The 23,663-nt window shown below is 38.1% G+C and overlaps 1 protein-coding gene across 3 annotated transcripts; it reads right to left on the reverse strand.

The window, feature by feature from the left end:
• Positions 1 to 2,508: 2,508 nt before the first annotated feature.
• INSIG2 (insulin induced gene 2) lies at positions 2,509 to 23,543 on the reverse strand. Of its 3 annotated transcripts, none has more exons than XM_005572956.4 (6): positions 23,473 to 23,543; positions 16,132 to 16,523; positions 9,554 to 9,678; positions 5,663 to 5,829; positions 5,377 to 5,476; positions 2,509 to 4,258 (listed from the first exon to the last, which is right to left on the reverse strand). In XM_005572956.4, the coding sequence occupies exons 2-6, from the start codon at positions 16,373 to 16,375 to the stop codon at positions 4,217 to 4,219; spliced, it is 678 nt and encodes a 225-aa protein (XP_005573013.1). In that variant the 5' UTR covers positions 16,376 to 16,523; positions 23,473 to 23,543; the 3' UTR covers positions 2,509 to 4,216. The 3 variants fall into 3 exon arrangements, with proteins under 3 accessions (XP_005573013.1, XP_005573014.1, XP_073864994.1); XM_005572957.4 differs by having other exon boundaries at positions 23,348 to 23,543; XM_074008893.1 differs by lacking the exon at positions 5,663 to 5,829 and having other exon boundaries at positions 9,594 to 9,678.
• Between the last annotated feature and the right edge of the window lie 120 nt (positions 23,544 to 23,663).

The raw sequence follows: 23,663 nt of genomic DNA on the forward strand, positions 1-23,663 counted from the left end.
GTAACAGACAAACAGCCAAATCAGGAATGAACTTCCATTCACAATTGCTTCAAAGAGAATAAAATACCTAGGAATCCAACTGACAAGGGATGTAAAGGACCTCTTCAAGGAGAACTACAAACCACTGCTCAGTGAAATCAAAGAGGACACAAACAAATGGAAGAACATACCATGCTCATGGATAGGAAGAATCAATATCGTGAAAATGGCCATACTGCCCAAGGTTATTTATAGATTCAATGCCATCCCCATCAAGCTACCAATGAGTTTCTTCACAGAATTGGAAAAAACTGCTTTAAAGTTCATATGGAACCAAAAAAGAGCCCGCATCTCCAAGACAACCCTAAGTCAAAAGAACAAAGCTGGAGGCATCACGCTACCTGACTTCAAACTATACTACAAGGCTACAGTAACCAAAACAGCATGGTACTGGTACCAAAACAGAGATATAGACCAATGGAACAGAACAGAGTCCTCAGAAATAATACCACACATCTACAGCCATTTGATCTTTGACAAACCTGAGAGAAACAAGAAATGGGGAAAGGATTCCCTATTTAATGAATGGTGCTGGGAAAATTGGCTAGCCATAAGTAGAAAGCTGAAACTGGATCCTTTCCTTACTCCTTATACGAAAATTAATTCAAGATGGATTAGAGACTTAAATGTTAGACTTAATACCATAAAAATCCTAGAGGAAAACCTAGGTAGTACCATTCAGGACATAGGCATGGGCAAAGATTTCATGTCTAAAACACCAAAAGCAATGGCAGCAAAAGCCAAAATTGACAAATGGGATCTCATTAAACTAAAGAGCTTCTGCACAGCAAAAGACACTACCATCAGAGTGAACAGGCAACCTACAGAATGGGAGAAAATTTTTGCAATCTACTCATCTGACAAAGGGCTAATATCCAGAACCTACAAAGAACTCAAACAAATTTACAAGAAAAAAACAAACAACCCCATCAAAAAGTGGGCAAAGGATATGAACAGACATTTCTCAAAAGAAGACATTCATACAGCCAACAGACACATGAAAAAATGCTCATCATCACTGGCCATCAGAGAAATGCAAATCAAAACCACAGTGAGATACCATCTCACACCAGTTAGAATGGCGATCATTAAAAAGTCAGGAAACAACAGGTGCTGGAGAGGATGTGGAGAAATAGGAACACTTATACACTGTTGGTGGGATTGTAAACTAGTTCAACCATTATGGAAAACAGTATGGCGATTCCTCAAGGATCTAGAACTAGATGTACCATATGACCCAGCCATCCCATTACTGGGTATATACCCAAAGGATTATAAATTATGCTGCTATAAAGACACATGCACACGTATGTTTATTGCGGCACTATTCACAATAGCAAAGACTTGGAATCAACCCAAATGTCCATCAGTGACAGATTGGATTAAGAAAATGTGGCACATATACACCATGGAATACTATGCAGCCATAAAAAAGGATGAGTTTGAGTCCTTTGTAGGGACTTGGATGCAGCTGGAATCCATCATTCTTAGCAAACTATCACAAGAACAGAAAACCAAACACCGCATGTTCTCACTCATAGGTGGGAACTGAACAATGAGATCACTCGGACTCAGGAAGGGGAACATCACACACCGGGGCCTATCATGGGGAGGGGGGAGGGGGGAGGGATTGCATTGGGAGTTATACCTGATGTAAATGACGAGTTGATGGGTGCAGCACAGCAACATGGCACAAGTATACATATGTAACAAACCTGCACGTTATGCACATGTACCCTACAACTTAAAGTATAATAATAATAAATAAATTTAAAAAAAAAAATGTTTCCCACTTTCTTTCAATGAAAAAAATAGGTTTTATACATTTATATATTTATCAAAATATCAAAACAATTTTATTTTTTTGCTATAATTATCTTATTTTCTAGATGACCTGAAAATAATTTAAGAACACCAATGATAATCATTCAATCTCACCAATACTATATAGAGTTGACCCTTGAAAAACGTAGTCTTCAACTATGTGGGTCCACTAATAATGCAAATTTTCTTCCACCCCTGCAAAAGCAAGACCAACCCCTTCTCCGCCTCCTCCTCAGTCTACTACTCAAAGTGAAGACAGCATGAGTGAAGACCTTTATGATGGTCCACTTCCACTTAATGAAGAGTAAATACATTTTCTTTTCCTTAGCTTACATTATTGTAAGAATACAGTACATAATATATATACCATACACAATATGTTGTTAATCAACTGTTTCTTATTGGTAAGGCTTCCGATCAAGAGAAGGCTATTAGTAGTTAAGTTTCGGAGGAGTCAAAAGTTATACATGGGATTTTCAACTATCTTGGGGAGTGGTGCCCCTAACTCCTGTTGTTCCAGGGTCAACTGTATTTAGTTTCCTTTCATAATTTCTTGGTAACTTCAACCACACATGTTAATTTCATTAGATTAATCCACAGTACCATATTCTAAGACTTACCACAAAGAAGAAACAGACTCTTAACCCAGATGATAATTACGTATTTAATACATGTTGCTTTCAACGGCAATTTTTAAGGTAAACACATCATAGATCTTATAACTTATTAAAGATTTTATAGTGCTTACAAAGTTGATTCTAAAAAATATACCTTATTTGTTCTAAATGAATAACATTATCTGGAAGATATAATAATAAATTATAGTAGTATGTTTTCCACCACAATAGTTAAGATTGTGTACACATATTCAATATGAAATCCTCTTAGGATTTTCACACCTTCAGCCTGAAAACATAAAAGCAGATTAAAGTTTGGCATACAAGATCTCAGTCTGATAGCAATTGTTTTAAAACTCAAAATGTAAAAATATCTACTTGACATTCTAGGAAAGCATGGGCACATGCACAGACACATTCTCTCACTCACTCACTCCAACACACACATGCATGCACACATACACACACTCCAGAGTACTCAGAAGATCTTGCCCTTGTGGATCAGACAACTGCCATCAATTTCAAAAACTAATGGAAAAAATTTAGCTAAGAATATGTTTAAACCATACTTAAGAGGTGCTGGTTGCCATTAAGATCTTTAACATGCAGAGAATGCCATCTCAAAACATTCTTAAACAGACTTGAACTATTCACTAATGGACACACGAATACATAAGAAATTATGTACCCATCTACTCCCCAGACTGCATATAAGATGAAAAACTAGGCATTCCACTAACAGTGAGTCATATGACCGAACCCAGCTAAAGCTACAGTGGTTTGCTTCATAGAACCCAATAGATGACAGAATCCAACAGAATTGGAAATCTCATTTTGATCTGTTTGGAGTTTCCTATATGCTTCATGTGCAAAAGCAATGAGATTCTGTATTGCAGATGACAGCTAATACCACTCTGCACTTTTGTGGCACTGCAAGAGGTCATTGTATTTCCAAAACATGTATTTATTCTAATTAAATCCTCTAGTAGTCCTTACTTTTAATTATATATAGTGTTCCAAATTTAGAACCAAAACAATTTAATGCTGATAACCTCTTTTGCTTAGCATATTACTTCCAGTAAGATCTGTCAAAACAGAAAATTACTCTTTGGGCTGTCTCCAGTAATGCAGGTTTGAAACCAGAAGTCCATTCTCACCCTGTATCAAAACATTCCAAACTCTATGAAACAGCATTAAATTAGAAACTAACCACAAATTAGGGCACTCATAACTCATACTGCTGTGATTAGAAAAATAAAAAGGCACAACAGTAAGCTAAAGAGAAAATACCAGCTCCCCATATGCTTTTTGTTTGTTTGTTTTTGGCTTTCTTATTTTATTTCACTAAGTTTACAAATTGTTCAAAGCATTCTTAGACTCTGCATGACAGGAACAATATTTTGGCACGTTAACATTGTGAAACAATGTGTGGCATGTTTAAAAAATTAATTTAAAAATTTCATCTATTAATCAACACTTTTTAATGTAGTACATATATATCTTACAGTTATTTAAGTCAAATACATAAAGGTTTGCAACTGATTTACAGACGAAGCAATCACAGATTGCAGTAATATGTGTGTGTATATGTGTATATTTATCCATATATACACACATGCCAATCAAGGGGAAAACTGCATCCTGGCAATTTTACAGTCTGAAGTTTTGTTGGTATATCTACCACTTCACATCCTTTTCATCTTGTTTTTTTGTACAAAAGATATGTTTTGCCTTCTTCATTCCTGATGAGATTTTTCTGCGATAACTTTACATTCATACTGCAAAAATTAAAAGGTTAAAAGGTTAACAGATGAAAATTTCTTTTGAATAACAGCTTCCAAATAAACTGAAAAGCTCTAACAATGAACACTTTATTACTATGTGCCCATTTATTCCTCAAATAATCTGAGAGTTACATAATTACTATGATTAAATGACAAATGGGACAGGGAAAAAAATAATTCACCTTCTGGAAGTGAAAAAGCCACAGCCAAAAGCAGAAGAAAGATGAGATTTTTGCATTACAAGCAAATAGTGGCAGTATATAATTTAGAATTTAGATCAATCTTTTAATATGAAAGGAAGCAAAGTAGCTTTCTTTGAGTCCTCAATAAGGCAAGTTAGCAAAGAACAGTTCACGAACTTAAGGACAGGGCTGTTGTGGTGAACTCAGATCACTGTATTTTCAAATCATTATATGATATAAAAGAAAAAATCTATTACATTAACAAAAGCTTCTAGTCAAAACAATATTTTTAAAGTACAGCTATAAAAATGTACACCCACAATTCAAAATAAAGGAAACCAATAGGGTAAGATAATTGGTTGGCTATTTTACCAAAAATACAGCAAAGTAAATCACTCAATTCTCCTAACCTGGCTAAAAAGGTAAAAGTGACAGCATTTATTCATAAAACTGCTGTGGCCTCTGAATGTCACTCCCTAACCCTTGCCATCTATGACTGGAATCATCAACAATGTCCTTTTCCTTCATAACTAAAATGATCAAACGTCTTGATTTGTTAGAGATGGTCCTAATTTATACTTACTGTAGCAACATACTTATTAATAGTGACCTTTTTAACTTTCAAAACTGTCCCTTTTTGATATAGTGGAAACCTGTATATTAGTTTTTTAAAAACCACTAATATCCCCCATATGGTCAATAAATCATATTGCCCTATCCATAACACATTTTGAGCTTTTTTCTCCAGTGGCTTCTCAACTTTTAAAACACCTGTGATTAAATTCTTCCAAATGATTTATTTCAATGGAAGTGCAAAAAATCAATCAAAGAATGTTGTCTTCACAAATTGCTTTCCCTTAAAGGACTACCTTTTAGATAAAACTTGTCATACATCTCATTCAGAAAAGTGATTAATAAGCATCAGCTTACCATTGCCAGTTGTCGACCAATGTTTCCCATTGTTATGCCTCCAGCAAAAAATATACATGGTAACCAAGAACGAACATAGAGGAAATCTGGAGATGTATATCTAGAATAACAGACATGTCTTTAATACCCACAGAGGAACTGCAATGACACTTAAGATAATTACAATGAAAATAAACTACTCTGTAGATTAAACTGGCTAACCTCATTTCATAATCTCAATTCTGAAAGCAGTTAACATTTATTTATCTAGCAAACAAGCACCAAAATTTTAAGGATTAATACTTACTGATAAACACCATTATATACTAGTAATTGAGTGACCAGGGTTGCCAAGAAAGCGATTCCTACTCCAAGGCCAAAACCACTTCTAGATCTATCAAAAGTCCACCACAGTCCAATGGATAGTGCAGCCAGTGTGAGAGACAACTGTATGTTGTTATCAAAATCCACTTTCTGAGATCAGTGTTAAGAAGTCATCTTAAAACTTGTAACCAAATAATATCACCTGTTCATTTTCCTAAATAAGAGATGCATCTGTTGAGAAGGGAATTAATTGCTTCTACTCAAGTACTTCAGTCTCTTAGTACAATGTATGAAGCTAGGTGAGATTAAAACTATCTCCAGTATTTACCCAATACCAGATACATAAAAGACATTACCTACCAACCTGTAACCCCTCCAAAAAATAAAAAATAAACAGTCTACATACATTCCCAATTATAAGCCATTATTTAAGAAATGCTTTCTTTGCTAAAAATAATTAGAAGCCTCAGAACACAAGTATCACTAAAAGAACACACTTTTGCAAAAAAGGAAACCAATATTACTTCTCCAGTAGGTTTAGAATTACTTGAGAATCATACAGGAACTTGAAAATAGAAGAGTTGACAGCTATTTAACAGGGTACCACATTCTCTCTATGATTTACTGACAGACACATTTTATAATAATGCAGTTCAGAAACAAGAGTACCAAGGACACAGTATCCCTTTCTATTATGTCAACTGTTCTAGTTTTAATTTGTTGAGGATAAAGCCTTGAAGTGAACATTATCTTACAACCTGCCAAGCTATTTTGGTGCCTGAGACTTTCTGGTATAGGACAGTTTGTTCAAATGATATTTTATTTTCATCACCTACTTAAGCATCTCTTCACAAAAGTATGGCCCTTTTCTACACCAAAATCTCTGGGTAAAATGAAGCTTTACAGATTCAGTTTTCTCATCTCTTTGCTAGAGGATTACACTAAAGGAATTAATTTCAAGTGCCATTAAAAGGGCATTATCTATGTCCCAAAGGCAATCTCTTGGCTCTATAACCAGCTACTGGGGAAGGCGGGGGAGGTTTTGGAGGAACACATATCACCAAACTGACCACGCTACAAGTACAGAGAAGTCAAAAAAAAAAAAAAAAAAAAGCCTACGAAGCCATTTCCCACTACCTTTAACACTCTGTTTTTCACCACTTCCCTACCCCTACACCAAGCAACTATCCTAAACACCCAGTTTGCTTATTTCTCAGCATCTCAGGACTATTGTGGGCAACCCCTTCAAGGTCGTTTCTTGTTAAGGCTTGATTTAAAAAGAAACCTACAGTTCATATGGATATGCTTTCTGGAAAAGCTTTTCTTATTCTTTTGCTATCATTATACTTAAAGTTCAAAGAAAAGGTTTAGAGCTCTGATTTCCCTATGAAATAAACACTCATGTAAGGAGTGGAATTTGGTATTAAATGAGTTTCATGTTTGTTAACTAAACTCAATTAAAAGTCACAGCAAAGTAAGGAGGCTTCCAGAGTAAACAGATATATCAGTCTTAAAATAGTGCCATATGGGCCGGGCACGGTGGCTCACGTCTATAACCCCAGCACTTTGGGAGGCCGAGGCAGGCGGATCACGAGGTCAGGAGATCAAGACCATCCTGCTAACACGGTGAAACCCTGACTCTACTAAAAATACAAAAAAATTCGCCGGGTGTGGTGGCGGGCGCCTGTAGTCCCAGCTACTTGGGAGGCTGCCAGTTACTCGGGAGGATGAGGCAGGAGAATGGCGTGAACCCGGGAGGCAGAGCTTGCAGTGAGTCAAGATTGTGCCACTGCATTCCAGCCTGGGCGACAGAACAAGCCTCCAACTCAAAAAATAAAAAAATAGTGCCATATGAGTTTGAAAAGTCTAAGTAACCTAATATTAGAAGTGTATGCTATAAATTTGGTAAACATTTTGGACTTTACTTAAAGGACAACAGGATATCTAAGATTGCTATTTTTAAGTATTTCATTGCGAAAGAAAGAGTGAACAATGTAAAGATTTTAAACTTAGTAAGTTTTTAAAATTTCAGAAAGGCTATTTAAATTTCTCTACATAAAAACAAAAATCAAAGTGGAAATGTCTGAGAGAGAAAGATCTAACCCACCAGATAGAGAGGAACTGACACAGTTTTGAGGCTTCTGTGTAGGCAAATGAGATGTTCCTAGACTTGAGTCAGGCTCTCTCAGGTCTGTTCTCAGCTCTGCTGCAATGTCGCAGAATAAATGACTTAGTAAATTACCTAACCTCTCTAGCTTCCATTTGTCTTATTTTTACAAAAAAAAAAAAATGTGCAACTAGGTGATTTCTAAGTTCTCTTCTAGATATCATGGTATATGATCTTATCTTTTTAAGCCCTCCTGACCACTAGATTTTTTGTAAAATCTTAAATCTCAAAAAGTTCACCAAAATAAACACATGGAAATGTCCTCAATACAAAAGGAAATTAAAAATAATAAAAGTCACTGAGGGACGTCCAAATTCACAGAACTGCAACAGCCAGCACAACTGTGCAGAGGAAGGCAGATATGTTTTCGGAATCTACAACCCTTCTCTTTTCCGTGTTTTCTGCCCCCAAGCTTATCCACAACACCTCAATACTTTCTGTGAAAGACACAGGGATCTACTTGACACATGACCCACCCTCTCTCTCCAGCTAGCTAACTCTGCCAGCCCTGAGTCCAGTGCAGAGTTGTAAGAGCAAACTTTTGGCAGCCTGGGTCACACTTACTGCTTTTCCAAGTACCCAAGGTTCCTGCCACCTTCACTGTCTAAACCACATCTCCTAGAAAAGACAGGAACAGCATTTCCTAGTTCCTCTTCTACCAAGGAAAGTCAGAGCGAATGAGGAGGAAGTAGAAGAGAGGAAATGAGGAGGATGACAGGAGAAAAACCTTATGAGGGCAAACATTTTTTTCTGGGCACAGAAGGTAGAAAGGGCAAGAGAAATAGGAGCTGCCTGGGACACTGTAAAAACACTCATTAACCACTAAATAAAATGTCTGAATCTTCAAACAATAAAACTTTAAAAATATGTACTGGGAATGAAATTTATTTTTGACCAAGGTCTAAGTTGGTATTTCTACTTATGCCATTTACATGGTTTGTCAGTATTGATTAAAACCAATGCGTCTACCTTTAAAAAAAAAAAAAAAAAAAAGCTTCTTGGCCAGGTGCAGTGCGGTGGCTCAGGCCTGTAATCCCAGCACTTTGGGAGGCCGAGGCAGGCGGATCATGAGGTCAGGAGATCAAGACCATCCTGGCTAACATGGTGAAACCCCGTCTCTACTAAAAATACAAAAAATTAGCCGGGCGTGGTGGCGGGCACCTGTAGTCCCAGCTACTCGGGAGGCTGAGGCCTGAGAATGGCGTGAACCCAGGAGGCGGAGCTTGCAGTGAGCCAAGATCACACTACTGCACTCCAGCCTGGGCGACAGAGGGAGGCTCCGTCTCAAAAAAAAAAAAAAAAGAAAAAAGAAAAACAAAAGACAAAATAGCACCTGAAGCTACCACATGTCCTTATTAGCAATTATTAAAGAAAGAGAGGAAAAAACTCTTCTGAAAATGTACCTGTTCCATTTTTGGATTAACTACACAGAAGTAATTAAGTAACCAAATTTAAGAAAACAGGTAAATATTTTAAATTTGCAAAGTTTCTAAGTGATATTGAAAAATACGAATTGAAATGAAAGGCTATACCCCACTTTGTAATTGCACAGTTGCTACACTGATGTTTCAACAATATGGTTCACATTCTTCTTCTGACTAAGTGGGCATATCACAATTTGACAACAGTGAAGTTGTAAGGAGCTGTTTAACCTTTGGTTTGTTGGAAGCTTTGTTATCATGCATTTCATTACAGAGTAAAGGATACAGCACTGGCATGATTTATACCAACAAAGACTGCTACACACCGCATTACACTGGACCACTCTCTTTTAAATTTATGTGGTTCTCCTAGATGTCTGTCAATGCAGGGGTATAATAACCCAATCACAGCTGTGGGGAAAAAAGAAAAAAATTAAGTTATCTCCAATGTTGTACTGGCAACACTTAAGCTAAAAGAATCACTACAACCACCACAAGCATTTTAAAGATTCTTAAAAAACAAACAAACAAGTTATTTCACATCAATCACTGATATTTTTTAACTTACCTTCCAAAAGAAATGAAATGAGGATAACACCAATGAAGAAAGTATTGCAAATGATTACAACAACATTCTAAATTATAATAAACAAAACACTCTTCAAATATATGATTCATAATTTAGCAGACTGGACTAGATGATTCATGCTACTTTTCTGCTACTGATACCTATGAGACCTGAAAAGTATCAAACCAGTTAGCAGTTAAGAAATGTTCTCTCTAAACTCCAAACCATAAAATAGGTATTACATGCCACAAATCTAAAGAAAATCTAGAAGCATAAAAGTATACAACAAGCTCATCATACACACAATGTTCTGATGGTTCTGGCTGGCCTCTTACGTAGATCAGTCTCACCCCTACCAGCTTCCCGTCTTAGTCTTCCGCATCTAGCGCCTTTTACTGACACTCCTTTCCACTCTAGCCCTTTAATGAGGCTGTAGGTCATATCGTCAAAGCAGGAAAACTCACAACAGAAATCTACAGGTAGACTCATTCTGCACATAGAAACAATGGAGGAAACAAGGTGTACAGGTATTTAAAATTTTCAGTTAAATTTTAAATGCACTGTTAGAAGAAGAAATCATCTTAGCACTTCCCTTAGTTCTGGAAAGAACACCTTGAATGCTGTGTCATTAATTATATATAACTGTATATAAAATGTCAATGATTGGGTCCCAAAATATTCTCATCCCTTTCTTAAATATTTCTCAAACCTCAACATTTTATTCATTTAGTGGGAAAGAACTTTAAATGCTAAATTAGTTATTAAAAAGAATATTTAATGAAAACATTCTAATCTTCCTAAAAACAGGATGATTATGTTGTGCCATTCTGGCAATAAAGACACTACTGTCACATCAGTTGAAAAGCATGTTTAAAATATCCAGTACCACTCAAGAGGAATCATGAAATTACAATGCCAAAATCTAAGTGCCTGAGGGACAAGAGGCCCTCCCCTTACCCAATATTAGCCAGCTATATCTCACAGGCAATGCATTCACTCTTCGAAGAAAAACAGAAACCAATTAGTATCAAAAATCACAGGCTAGCAGATCAATGGTGCAGCATTTGAAAAAGGCTGTGTGACCAGCCTTCTATCTCAAGATGAGATGCTGCAATACTGTATGCATTTTCTAGTCCACAACTCTTTTAAGTTAGGCATTTGCTGAGTATAGATGGCTCATAGAACATCAAGAGATTAACAACTATCTCGGCAATGCAGAGCTCCAATAACGATTTGTAAGTCTAGAAGTTTCACACTATATTCCTATTTAAAAGACTGCTCCAAAATTCCGAGACGATTTAACTGACAGGATTTTTAAATTTCTATACAAATAAAACGGCAACAAGCATCTCTAACAGTTCAAATGTAACTAAACAAATATCACCTTTTTTTCTCAAGGGTTCATAAAACTAACAGCTCATTTGTCACCCCGGTCCCCCCATGATATATATCCTCCCTTTGCCTGTTGCTGAGTAAAGTCAACTAAAAGCAGACATTCCAAGTCAATTTTCCTGAGCAACTGATGCCACAGGTAAAGAATTATTACATAGAGAATACTGACATGTGTGTGCCAAGATATAAATAAGTAAAATTGACTATATTTTTATGCATGTGATGTCAGACTTGCAAGTGAGAGACAATTGAGGAGAGAAAGCAAAAACACAAAAAGAAATTTAAACTGCCACACTGCCAACCCTGGGATTTGCCAATAAAAATCAAATCCATTGAGTATGCATGGTTCTCAGCTGCTCACTGAGAGGGAAAATTCAAAGAAGCTTGTCACTTCCCATTAAATGTCTTCTTTCTTTCCCTTAAATAAAGGCATGGCAGAGTCTGATAGCAATACATGCAATACTGTGAGGTTCCACTGTTTGAGAGCTCGACAGAGTATGTCTGGGCCTCTTTTCCTCTTCCTGTACTTTTTTTTTCAAAAAAAAAAAAACAACAACAAGAAAGACTGTTAAAATCATGGCTGTGTAAAATCATATGCAAGCACAGTCCTGCTTATAAATCAAATGGTTCTCCGATGCAAAAATCACATTACTTGTGATATCTTTAAGTTATTTCCCAGTAACTAGTTACAGTCGACCAAAGCCAAACACTAAAGAAGTTTGTAAAACCTCAGTAGTAAGTCATCACTTTTTTACGGGAGCGTGCTTAATGCAGGGAGGCGCTAAAAGGAACATAGTCAAAGCCAGACAGTTTGTAAGAAAACAGGAACTGAATAAACGAAAACACTCCATGAGGTATACTTCGATGGAAAACTACAAGATAATATTTTCCTTCAACAAATACTTAAGCCCTGACCATATGTCTGGTTCTTGGTATTTGCTGGAGATTTAAAAAGGCAAGGCCAGGTGTGGTGGCTCACACCTGTAATCCCAGCACTTTGGGAGGCCGAGGCAGGCGAATCACAAGGTCAGGAGTTTAGAGTCCAGCCTGGCCAACATGGTGAAACCCTGTTTCCACTAAAAATACAAAAAAAAAAAAAAAAAATAGCTGGGCGTAGTGGCAGGCGCCTGTAATCCCAGCTACTTGGAAGGCTGAGGCAGGAGAATTGCTTGAAGCCAGGAGGTGGAGGTTGCAGTGAGCCAAGATGGTGCCACTGCACTCCAGTCCAGGTGACAGAGTGAGACTCTGTCTAAAAAAAAAAAAAAAAAAAAAAAAAAGGCAAAAGAGTAAGATATGATTCCAGTTGCAAAGTGACCATAGAAACAAAACAATTAAATGCAATCCTGCATTAAGTACAGCTGACAGGACAGAGGGGTCCCAGGCTTCTCTTTGCCTGTGCTGCGGGAAGGCAAGGTGCTGGGCTGTCAGAAAAGCTTCACAGAAAGAGATGACACTTTAGGCAGGAGCATTCAGCAGTAAATGGCGCAGAAACAGTGCTCTCATTAAAGGGAGGTGACTGAGGACAATCATGGACAACTGGAAACTGCTGGTGTTACAAGGAAGCTGTAAGCTTCAGACACAAAGGGAGCTGCAGAGTCCAGAAAGACTCTGAAGAAGATAAAAGCAGGTAAGGGCCATATTATAAAGCCTTTACCCTGCAGACAATGGGCAATCAGGAAAACAATGTCATCACTGTTGTACCAGACAGAGGCCATCTTCTTAGTAGTGAGGGTACCACACAAGGGGGCTGAGAAACGGGTGGGTGCAAAACTAGACGCAGGAAGAGAAAAGACTCAAGACTCCAAGCACAGCCATTGAGGGATGGATGGACGAAGAAAGAGACAGAGGAAAGATGTAAAACTTGGAAACTGGATGTAGAAAAGGAGACAAAGCAAGAAATCTTACAAGGTTCTACAGGAATGGGGCAATGGACTGTAAAACTAAACAGGAAAGATTTTTCTTTTCTTTTTACATTAGATATTATTTTCGTACGTTTGGACACAACCAGGCTACTTGTGATTTTTGAGGCAACTTCTCTACTTATTTTATCCACATGAGTTGTCTTTTTCTATGTATTCTTTACAAAGATTTCTTTGTGGCCCTCAATAACGCTGAAAATATTTCTAATTCCAATTCTGGTACATGGCATACATAAGGAAGTTAACTTGTAACATCAGCATTATCAAACTAAAAATATGGAATTAAGAAAAAAAGTCATCAAAATTAGTTTACCAAAGTTCTCTATCAGTTGTCCCTCCAGAAGCACCACTAGCAAATTTTCCAGGATTGTGCTACAGAGAAAGGTTGCAAATAACCAGGAGTACTTTCTACACACAGAAGATGGTGATTCTGGAGCCCCTCCAAAAGGTAGCTGCTCGGACTATGAATGTTAGTTGAACAGGAAAATCAAAGGATTATCAGTTTTTCTGACTTAAGATGGTAAGACCCTAGAGAGGTCTTGAAAACCCACACAACACATACACACAAAAACATATGCATATTACATATACACGCAAACGCAAACACACTATGTTTCTTAAATCATTTACTTCTTTTCCCATGATACTTTCCCTAAAATAATGATGCAGGGGATAGCAGAGCAGAGGTTTTGCGAGAATCCATTTTCCATCTCTGGTAACTTGCACAAATCTGGTATCTTTCACTCTCATCTACGAAACACCATGACTTAACGAACAAAATTGGTAGCAGAATTCGCTGGAATCTAGATTTCCTAATGCCTCTCTTTCTTTTGCCCAAGTACCTCGTGGTACAAACTGCTTTCAGAAGAGATACTTAAGCAAGAAATGTAAACGCAAATTCCCCAAATGAAAAGGTATGAGGTTAAGTTCGTAAGTGTGACAAACCTAGTGGCTGGAAATAGGAAGGAAAGTAGCAGCTGAACTGTGGTATTAGCATTAGAAATTTTCCTTTCTAAAATGTAAGTTTATGGCAAAAGTGCTGACATTACAGGGCAGAAGGACCAGAAGGACACTATGCAGCCCTGTTACTCGTCATAGTGGAGGTACAATGAAACCTCAGTTAAGTTCTCCTGCCCCAGCCCAAATGCACAACACATGCCAGGGAATTCCATCTAGGTCTGGCACCAAGTCTGGAGGCTTGAAAAGAGGCATCCTGAGTAGGGGAAAGTTTGAGTAGCTTCCTTTTCCCTTCCCTAACATGTGACATGTGGGCCCAGTCACACCACTCACTGGCTCTGGGACCCTGGGCTCACTGGTTTTCTTTCTTCATCTCAGTGAGTGTCCTCATCCCCCCCAAACAGGCACAAAACCAAACATCTCTCTCCCAAAGTTGCTCTACAGAACCCTGGGATTACAGGATGTACCTAGCACATTAGCAGACATTCACTAAGCAACAGTTTCCCTTCTCTGACCTTCCCTTTGTTCTATCCTGAAAATACATGTATGTTCTTCCATGTCCCAAAAAGCTTCTACTGGCAGCCAGACTATACCATAGAAGAAAAGAAACAAAGAACTAGAAAAGTTGTTGAGAAAACGTTTTCTCTTCTGAATTTAAATGAAAGAAAAATGCATGAGGACCAGTACATACAGCAGAGTGATACAATTTGTTTTTTATTTGGACTACTTTGCCTTTTCACTTGGAGAATGACAACCCTGGGGAAATTAAGAATCACTGCCTTCATGACTTCACTTTTAATGTGAACCCTGTAATAGTGAGACATCAGTATATAAGCACTAAAGCCTCACTACAACAGTGCCCCTCTAACCGTGCAACCAGATTCTATAATTGTCCAGTAAGTTTCACAAGGCCATTCTAACACTTCTCGAAAGTGCAACCTCACCCTTCAAACTCACCCTTCAACCTCCAGCTTTTGGATGGAAGCCAAGAAGGATACATATTATGTTGCAAGATATTCATTCATATATGTTAAGTATGAGACACTAAATGGGTATTTAAAAAAGCAATTTTCTCCTTCAATCAGAATCATCTTCTACCACATGATTATGGTTTCCTTCTATTACTTTATTATTAAAAACAGTATTAATCTATTGGTCTTGGTCATTAGAAAACACCAAAGAGCTATCCACTGTGGATGTAGGGCTTCAATAAAGTATTGTGAAATGCTCTACTCTATGCATTACACATTGCCCACCACCAAAAAAAAAAAAATCTAAAGTAACTAATAGGATAATAATTTTATGCAAAGAGTCTACCTTATAGATCTCTTTAAATATTTCTTATTCTTAAGGTACTTACAAAAATAAGATACCAAGGAAAAAGGCATTTACAAAAATCTAAAAAAATACAACATGAAGCTTTAAACTTGAATTATTCAAGTTTTCAAGTTTTTATTACTTCAAAAACAAGATCACAACACACGCATCAAACCCTTAAAACCAGATGGTGGTGCTCATCCTCAAAATAACTTAAAATAACACTTAGATGAAATGGGTTGAAGAAAGAACAAAATTAAAGGGTTAAATGCTTCATCCCTAAGGGAAACAGGATTGTTTTTTAGAAGTAAATGTTAAAAGTTTACAGGACAGATAGAAATGAGACAGAAAGGAATACATACTTTATGAGTTCATTTATAGTGCATTCTAGAACAGAGAGAAATAATTTATGGCAACAGAAAGCAGATCAGTGGTAGCCTGAGGCTGGGTTGGGGAATGGACCGCAAGAGGACACGAGAGACTCTGGAGGGTGATGGAAATGTTCCACATGTGGATTGGCAGTGGCCATGTGACTGTACGCATTTACCTAAACACATCAAGTTGTTCAATTCAAACAGGTCCAGTGTATTATATCTAAATTGTATCTCAATGAATATATTTTCTTTTTAAAAAAGGTTTAGTGCTCAGACAACATCCATACTCATTTACCCTATTTCCTTTCTAAGCATTACAGAAACATCCTACACATACCTGAAGCCGTGCCACAGCATGGGGGTACCCACCATGCAGAAGAAAAGATGCTTGCAATCACATCAGGTGGAAAGAGCGTCACATTTCTCTGAATCTGAAGTAAGTTTAACACCAATGCAAGAAATACTCCAATAAAAAATAGCACTACTCCTCGAATCATCAAGTTCACACTCTGGCTAGTGACAGATGAGATATATGGGCCACATTTTTTGGGCCCAGGTGACTCTGTCTCTCCTTCCGCCATGGTTTCATAGGTTCAGTAAGCCGTTAAAAAAAAAAAAAAAAAAAAAGGAAAGGCTTCCCAGCTGAAAAGCTCAAGTGTCTGTGAATCAAAGACTGACGCTTCAACAGTACCACCACATCTTGTCCTAAAGTAGGACCTACCAGAAATCCTGAAAGAGATAAGAAAAAAGAAATTAATGAGCATCTAATACATGATTATTGTAATTTTACTGATTTCAATACTAGTTCATTTAAATGGACAAATGAGAAAATGACAAGCTTGTATACTAATTTATTCAAATTATTAACATTTATTGAATAAGAAAAAGTTTTAAAAGTATTTTTATATGCAAGATGTAATAAAAAATAAAGTACTACCGTTACATTTACTAGGACAGAAAAAGTGACCTAAGAGACCTAAAGGTTAGAATCATAGTAGAAACAGCTTGCTCTATCTCTGAGAAAAGCAGAACAGGTAATCTGACACTTCCACTAGAATCTGGAGGGTAAAACCCTGCTCTCTGTTTTCTTCTCCCTAAATCTCTAAGCCTATCAGTACAATAGTGTATTTTATATTTTACAGGTAAGCGTATTCTGACTGAAGACGCTGTATTTTTTGCAATAAAATAAGTCATGAGGACAACCTCCATAGAAGGACAAAATAACCTGTTTTAATGTTTATTGCTTATATATTTGGTTATCCGCACAAAAACATTCTACAAAACCAGACCACCATGCACACACCTACATATACACCAACCACAGAAACCAGACCTGATTCACTCTCCCCAGGGGCACAACACTATCCCACCCCTGCCTCAACAGTCTGCCCTTGTTGCAATCACAGAAGGGACTGTAAGAAAGCTGGAGGACAAACAAAAGAAAGGAAGTGAAGAAAATGAAGAACAATCTAATGGCTAGATTCTAATGAGTTTTATCCACTTGGTTCCTGACTTCTAAAACCTAAAACTTTGCTACTACAATCAGTCTAGGTATTTGTTCATTCCTCTGACCAAAGTGATCTTTCCTTTTGGGGCATTCTATGTGCTGTTTTAAGCACCTGACATGTGGTAATTCATTTAATCCTCACAATAACCTTCAGAGGTTAAGTGCAATTATTATGTACATTTTATAGGTGACGCAAAAAAGCAAAGAAAGGTTAAGTCACTTGACCTAGTGCACACCTCCAGTAAGAGACCAAGCTGGGATTCAAAAGTATGCAGTCTGACTCGAAAGCCTTCATTCTTACCATAATGTTCAGTCTCCCAAACTGTCACATATTCGATGTGTTTTCTATGAATACTAACAGTTTTTAAATGGGAAAAAATACTACACAGGTAATTTACTTTTATTCCATCCAACAATGTATCTTCGGCACTTTCGTAAGTCGGTACAGAAATAATATTTCCTTTAATCCAAAAGCAGTTTATTTAAAAAAGTGTAGCACTTAGAATGACTACTTTGTAATTATAGGTATAGTTGCTTTATGGATTGTAAACGTTTCATGAAGGTCTTATTTATGATTATATTAATATCACTGTGCCTATGCACCCAGAAAAGTTCCTGCTTAGCTCACAGTGGGAGCTCCACATAATCATATTTGCTTAAACTGGGTTAACTCTTTCTGAATCAAACCATATAGGGTAAAGTAGGCCTTTATGAGAGCAAACCTAGCTCCTAATCATCACTTAAAATATATACATTTCCTCTGAGTTTTCCAGTCTCAAACAACCTTTGAAAGAATTTTGGAACAAAGCCCTCGTGTAAACTGCAGAGAATGGGGCTGAATTACAAAAAAAAACTAGTATGAAAATGAGAATATTTGTAAGTATTAGTAACCTCCACAGCCTATCAATTCCATGTGATAAACACTTAGACAACAGGCCTGGGGCTGTGCCACATCAAAGCTGTGTGTTCAACATTCAAGAGGAAATTCTGTTCCCAGGCTAGTAGTCCTCACTGACCTACTTAGACTATAAAGTAATTGAACTCCACTGCTTAAGGGACTAAAAAAACTAACCCACAGTATAGCTAATTCATGGGAAAACATACTCTAAATACCAACTGAAAATGCCCAGAAACATCTCCTCCTGACCTGGTCCTGCAGACCATTCCTTGCTGTGGAATCCAGGCATAGGAGCATGCCATGCATGCTGGTTGCTTTTAGCAAGGTTCAGTAGCTGCAGAACTGTCCTTTATCATCATCATCATCATCATCTGGTTGCTTTTGGCAAGGTTCAGTAGCTACAGAACTCTCCATCATCATCATCACCTGGTTGCTTTTGGCAAGGTTCAGTAGCTACAGAACTCTCCTTCATCATCATCATCATCATCATCATCATCATCATCTGGTTGCTTCTGGCAAGGTTCAGTAGCTACAGAACTCTCCATCATCATCATCACCTGGTTGCTTTTGGCAAGGTTCAGTAGCTACAGAACTATCCATCATCATCATCATCATCACCTGGTTGCTCTTGTCAAGGTTCAGTAGCTACAGAACTCCTTCATCATCATCATCATCACCTGGTTGCTTTTGGCAAGGTTCAGTAGCTACAGAACTATCCATCATCATCATCATCATCATCATCACCTGGTTGCTTTTGGCAAGGTTCAGTAGCTACAGAACTCTCCTTCATCATCATCATCATCATCATCATCATCATCATCATCACCACCACCACCTGATTGCTTTTGGCAAGGTTCAGTAGCTACAGAACTATCCATCATCATCATCATCATCATCACCACCACCTGGTTGCTTTTGGCAAGGTTCAGTAGCTACAGAACTCTCCTTCATCATCATCATCATCATCATCCGGTTGCTTTTGGCAAGGTTCAGTAGCCACAGAACTCTCCTTCATCATCATCATCATCATCTGGTTGCTTCTGGCAAGGTTCAGTAGCTACAGAACTCTCCATCTTCATTATCATCATCATCATTCTTTATAGGGCACCCATTTATGGAGGGCCTAGTCCATGCCAGACATATAGTAACTCTACTCTTCAAAACAATCACAAAGGTAGGAATTATCATCCTCATTTTACAGATGAGGCTACCAAGTCAAAGAGATTCAGCAATTTGCTTATGGTCATGTGACATGCAGTACCAAAACTGAAATTTCACTTCAGGTCTAATTGACTCCGAAGCTCATCCTCTTGCCTCTATACCTTGAATTCCATTCCATCTCAACTGCTCAGACTTCTTTTTCGGCACATGGTTCTATATAAAGGTGTTTGGTTACTGAAAAGATGGTTAGATGTTGAAATACCATCTCAACTATAATACACTCTAAGGTAGTAAGCCAAAATAAGTAAGTGACTATACAACTGCACGAAGACGATGCGAATAAATGCACAATCGCCTTGAAATTTTCTTTAAAAGTACTAGATCAAGGTGTAAAAATATGTTTTAAAGTAAAAAGAAAAAATAGCAAACACTCTGTATGAGAACAAGTTGACTCTTTACTTCCTCAAATCCCAGTAGACACAGCACACTGCCCTCATGTGCTGCTAACAGTAGCTAGAAGATGGGCATACTTTCTGAGTAACCCACATTGAGATAGTATATCATTTGTTTCTGTTTGTGATTTTTCCAAAAGGGAATTAATGGAAAGGGGTATTTTATGTGTAACAGTATTTTTAAAAAGGAAAACAACTTCAGTTTAAAAAAGCTATTTCACTCATGCTAGTCCCCATCTCACACTCACCAGCATTTGTCAAAGGGCACTGGCATTTTAGGCAGGACAATTCTTTGCTGTATGAGACTGTTCTAAGCATTGTAAAACATTTAGCATCCCTGGCTCCCACCCACTAAATGCCCCCTCCCCGATTTGTGATAACCAAAATTGTCACCACAATGAGAGCCACTGATTGCTAGATACTTCATTCTATTTCAAGACAGCTGGAGACTTTGTTTATTTACATTTTCTACCACAGCTGTTTATTTAACCTTTCCTGGCAGTGCTTGTTCAGTTTCCTACTTTGCCCCAAAAGTTCTCCTTAAAAATAACACATTTGTTTGATGTTTATTTGAATGAGATTCAAAAAGTTAATTTTGTAACTACATCATAATACAATAGTATATAATTACTGGTGACAAAAAGTAAAAGCTTTAAGAAATAGCAGGGAACTGGGAGATCATCTATTCCAATGGGTATGAGACCCCCATGCAAAACAAAGCAAAAAAGTTGTGTATATATGCATTTTTTTCTGGGACGAAAGTTCCATAATTATTATCAAGTACTCAAAAAAGTCCATGATCCAAAGTAAAGAATCAGTAATCTAACAGTTCTCTCACTCTACTTGCAAGGCCAATGACATGCAAAGTGGTCAACTGGAGTAACAAGATTAAGACAGTACCATCAGTTCTTATTACCACAAACATGCATAGTGAATGCCCGAAAATGACCAGACTCATCAAAGGGATAGAGGCTTCCACAAAACCATTTCACCCCCTACCATGCAACAATGAAATTCCTTTAAAAGGATGTTTATGATACCAGTTGCACACTAGAGGAGTGGGTTATTTTCAAGGGAAAGTAAGCTCCCTTCGTTTATTTTGAAGTTTGTTTTTCTGATTATGTACTGATACCATTTTCTTCAAACAAAGTGGTTCTATATCTTTAAATATTAGTCTTACATTAATGATAAACTTGAGGTTCCAAAATTTTTTAAAAAATCTATATTTGAAAACTTTAGATTACTTGACAAATAATTTGCTGACCAGGGAAGTCTCTGGTATAAAGGTACTGTTTAAAGGACAGTATCTCCATAGATTCTCGAAAACAACCCTGGTAAATAGGCAGGTGCTGTTAGTTCCCATATTACGAAATAAAATAGGTTAAGTAACTTTCTAAGATCACAGAACTGTTACCAGGTAGCACCAGGACTAGGCCCACCCACTCTGACCCCATGTCTAGAGTTCTTTCTGCTTCACCACATTGCTTCCATTCACAAACATGGTACAAAACAATTTAAGTGCCACACAAGAAACCGTTTTTAAAATCATGTTGGTAAACTACCAAATACCAAAATAATGTTTTCAACAATTCACAAAGAAAAACTTTCCACTAAACTTGAAAAATTCTACTTTGAGCCCTGGCCTAAAATTTCTGGAAAGTACAATACTAAACAGAAAGAAAAATAGTTCAAATAATTTGCATAGATCAGTGATGAATCATCAATACTGGAAAAACATTAATCCAGGTGTATGGCTGCCTACTAATGGATTGATATTATTACTTTTAGGTTAAAAAAAGAGTTATAAGTGATTATGAGCTTTGTGAATAAAAATCAAAGTTCATGTTGGCCACTGAAACAACTTAGAGGCAACAAGCGTTTGAAAACAAACACACATACAAAATATTCCAGTAACCTTAAGAACCTGTTGCATTGCAACAACTGCAACACCCCCTAAAACCAAATGACAAGACCATTCTTTTTCCAATGATTAGCAGTAAAAGAAATATTTTTACTCCCTCAGATAACCCTGTCTCTTCGGGTGCTTAGGTCACATAAGCTACTAAACAATAAAGTGGAACTACTACCTCAAATATTTTTCATCATATGCTCTCTTAATTAGAATAGCATTCTTGAAATAGGATAAGCACTAACATTAGAAAAAAACATACTTAAATCAATGAAACAGTTTAATTCTCCCTAAATAAAAACATATCTACATGTATCCTGGGCTAGAGACGTTAAAAATTTCTAGGAAGAAAAGAAATATTTGCCTTAGAAACACTGCAACTCTTTCCTCTCAACATTAAAACCCAAACACAGAAACCAGTAAGCTAGCTGCATTCACATTCCCTTACAGCTTTTAAATGTCATATCTCAGTGCCTAAAAAAGTTACTCCATCGTTTTAAGTTTCTGAACTAAGAAAACTGTCTTTAAACTACTGAACTGCATTTTATCCTTTCCTTTCCCTGTGACCATCTGCAAAAGCAACAGTTGTCAGTTAAACAGAATCAACCTCTTTCCCAAAGGTACATGATTCACAGCCTGGTCACTGGATAGCAGACATGAACCGATAACTGTGACATAACACAATGATAAAACACAGTACTGAGCAAGAGAAAACAGGAAGGGTACACGTCTAATTTCCGTTTTCTTTGGGGTCCCCATTAGTAGCATTCCCTTCATCTATCTTCATTCAGTGGTTCACTATCAGGGCCAAACCCAAAAGTTACAAAACACCATCTAGCTACTGTTTGGCTGCTTTTATTTTTTCTGCACCAGGACTGGAGCACGCATTCCCCTGCAGTCCTCAGCTTCACCGCAATACTGATACCAAACAGTTTCAGCGGCCCAGCTGCCAAGCCTAACCATTCGTTTTTAAAGCAGTTCTTCATCAATCCTACAAAACAGCAAGTTCTTCATGGTATATTTTCCTAGAGTATCTAGCTAATATCATACTTTTAACAACTTTTTCCAACGTTAACTGGACACGGTGTTAGCACCATTGCTCGCGCCCACTCCCATAATCCACACTGCTTTCCTTCTCCATATTGCCAATCCCCACTAAACAACCGTAAAATCCAGTAACTATCATCAAATCCACTTCCAGGCCCTGGCAAGAATTCTTTGGCTTTACCGAAACACCTATTCCATAGGTAACCAATTCCAGTCCAAAATGCCAGAGTCCTACTCCTCAACCCAATGCCCTATCTTTTGAGTGGATTATAACCTGTCTTCTTGGGATCCAACCCCGGCCCAAACCTGAGTCTTCTCTCCCAGGTTACAAGCCCCCAAGTCCTGGCAGCTCTATGCTTGACAGCTCGCTGACCTCCACCTCATCAGACCTCTGGCTCGCCCTTCCCGCCGTCCTCCAGACTTCTTCCCGCTCAGACACTCATCCACTGCCCGAGGAGCCTGGACGCCTCCTATGACCCCTCCCCGATCCCGCAGTCCCCTTCTGGACCTCGCGGACCCCTCTCAGGTAAGCGGAGCCTCTTGCCCTGCAGGCCCATCAGTGGTCCTGGCTCCCCGCACCTGCCACCAGGGTTCCCAGGCTGCAACAACACAAGTAGTTCTTCTTCCCGAGGGCCACCCTCCTCCTCAGGCCGCTCTCCTCAGCACCACGTCACCCGCGCTTCGCCGGGAGACCCCCTACTCACCCCCGCCTCCGCCATCTTCTGGGACCAGCCCCCGTACTCCCCACCGCCTCTTCCTCCTCCACTCCCACAACTCCGCCCGAGCTCCACTGCGCCTGTGCGGCCAACGAGGCCGCGCGCAGGCGATCGGGGCAAAAGAGCTTCCGGTTCCTGCTGTCAATAAAGGGTGGACCTGCGAGCCGGGGCAAAGGGGC

The sequence above is a fragment of the Macaca fascicularis genome, chromosome 12 (assembly GCF_037993035.2).
Source record: "Macaca fascicularis isolate 582-1 chromosome 12, T2T-MFA8v1.1".
Taxonomy (NCBI): Eukaryota; Metazoa; Chordata; class Mammalia; order Primates; family Cercopithecidae; genus Macaca; species Macaca fascicularis.

Excerpts from the sequence above, each read along its gene's own strand:
- INSIG2 (XM_005572956.4), bottom strand. The coding sequence starts at position 16,375 with ATGGCGGAAGGAGAGACAGAGTCACCTGGGCCCAAAAAATGTGGCCCA. Across the intron at positions 9,679-16,131 it reads ATGCTGTGGCACGGCTTCAG|CTGTGATTGGGTTATTATAC; the intron begins GTATGTGTAGGA and ends TTTTCCCCACAG. Across the intron at positions 5,830-9,553 it reads GTATAAATCATGCCAGTGCT|AAAGTGGATTTTGATAACAA; the intron begins GTATCCTTTACT and ends CACTGATCTCAG.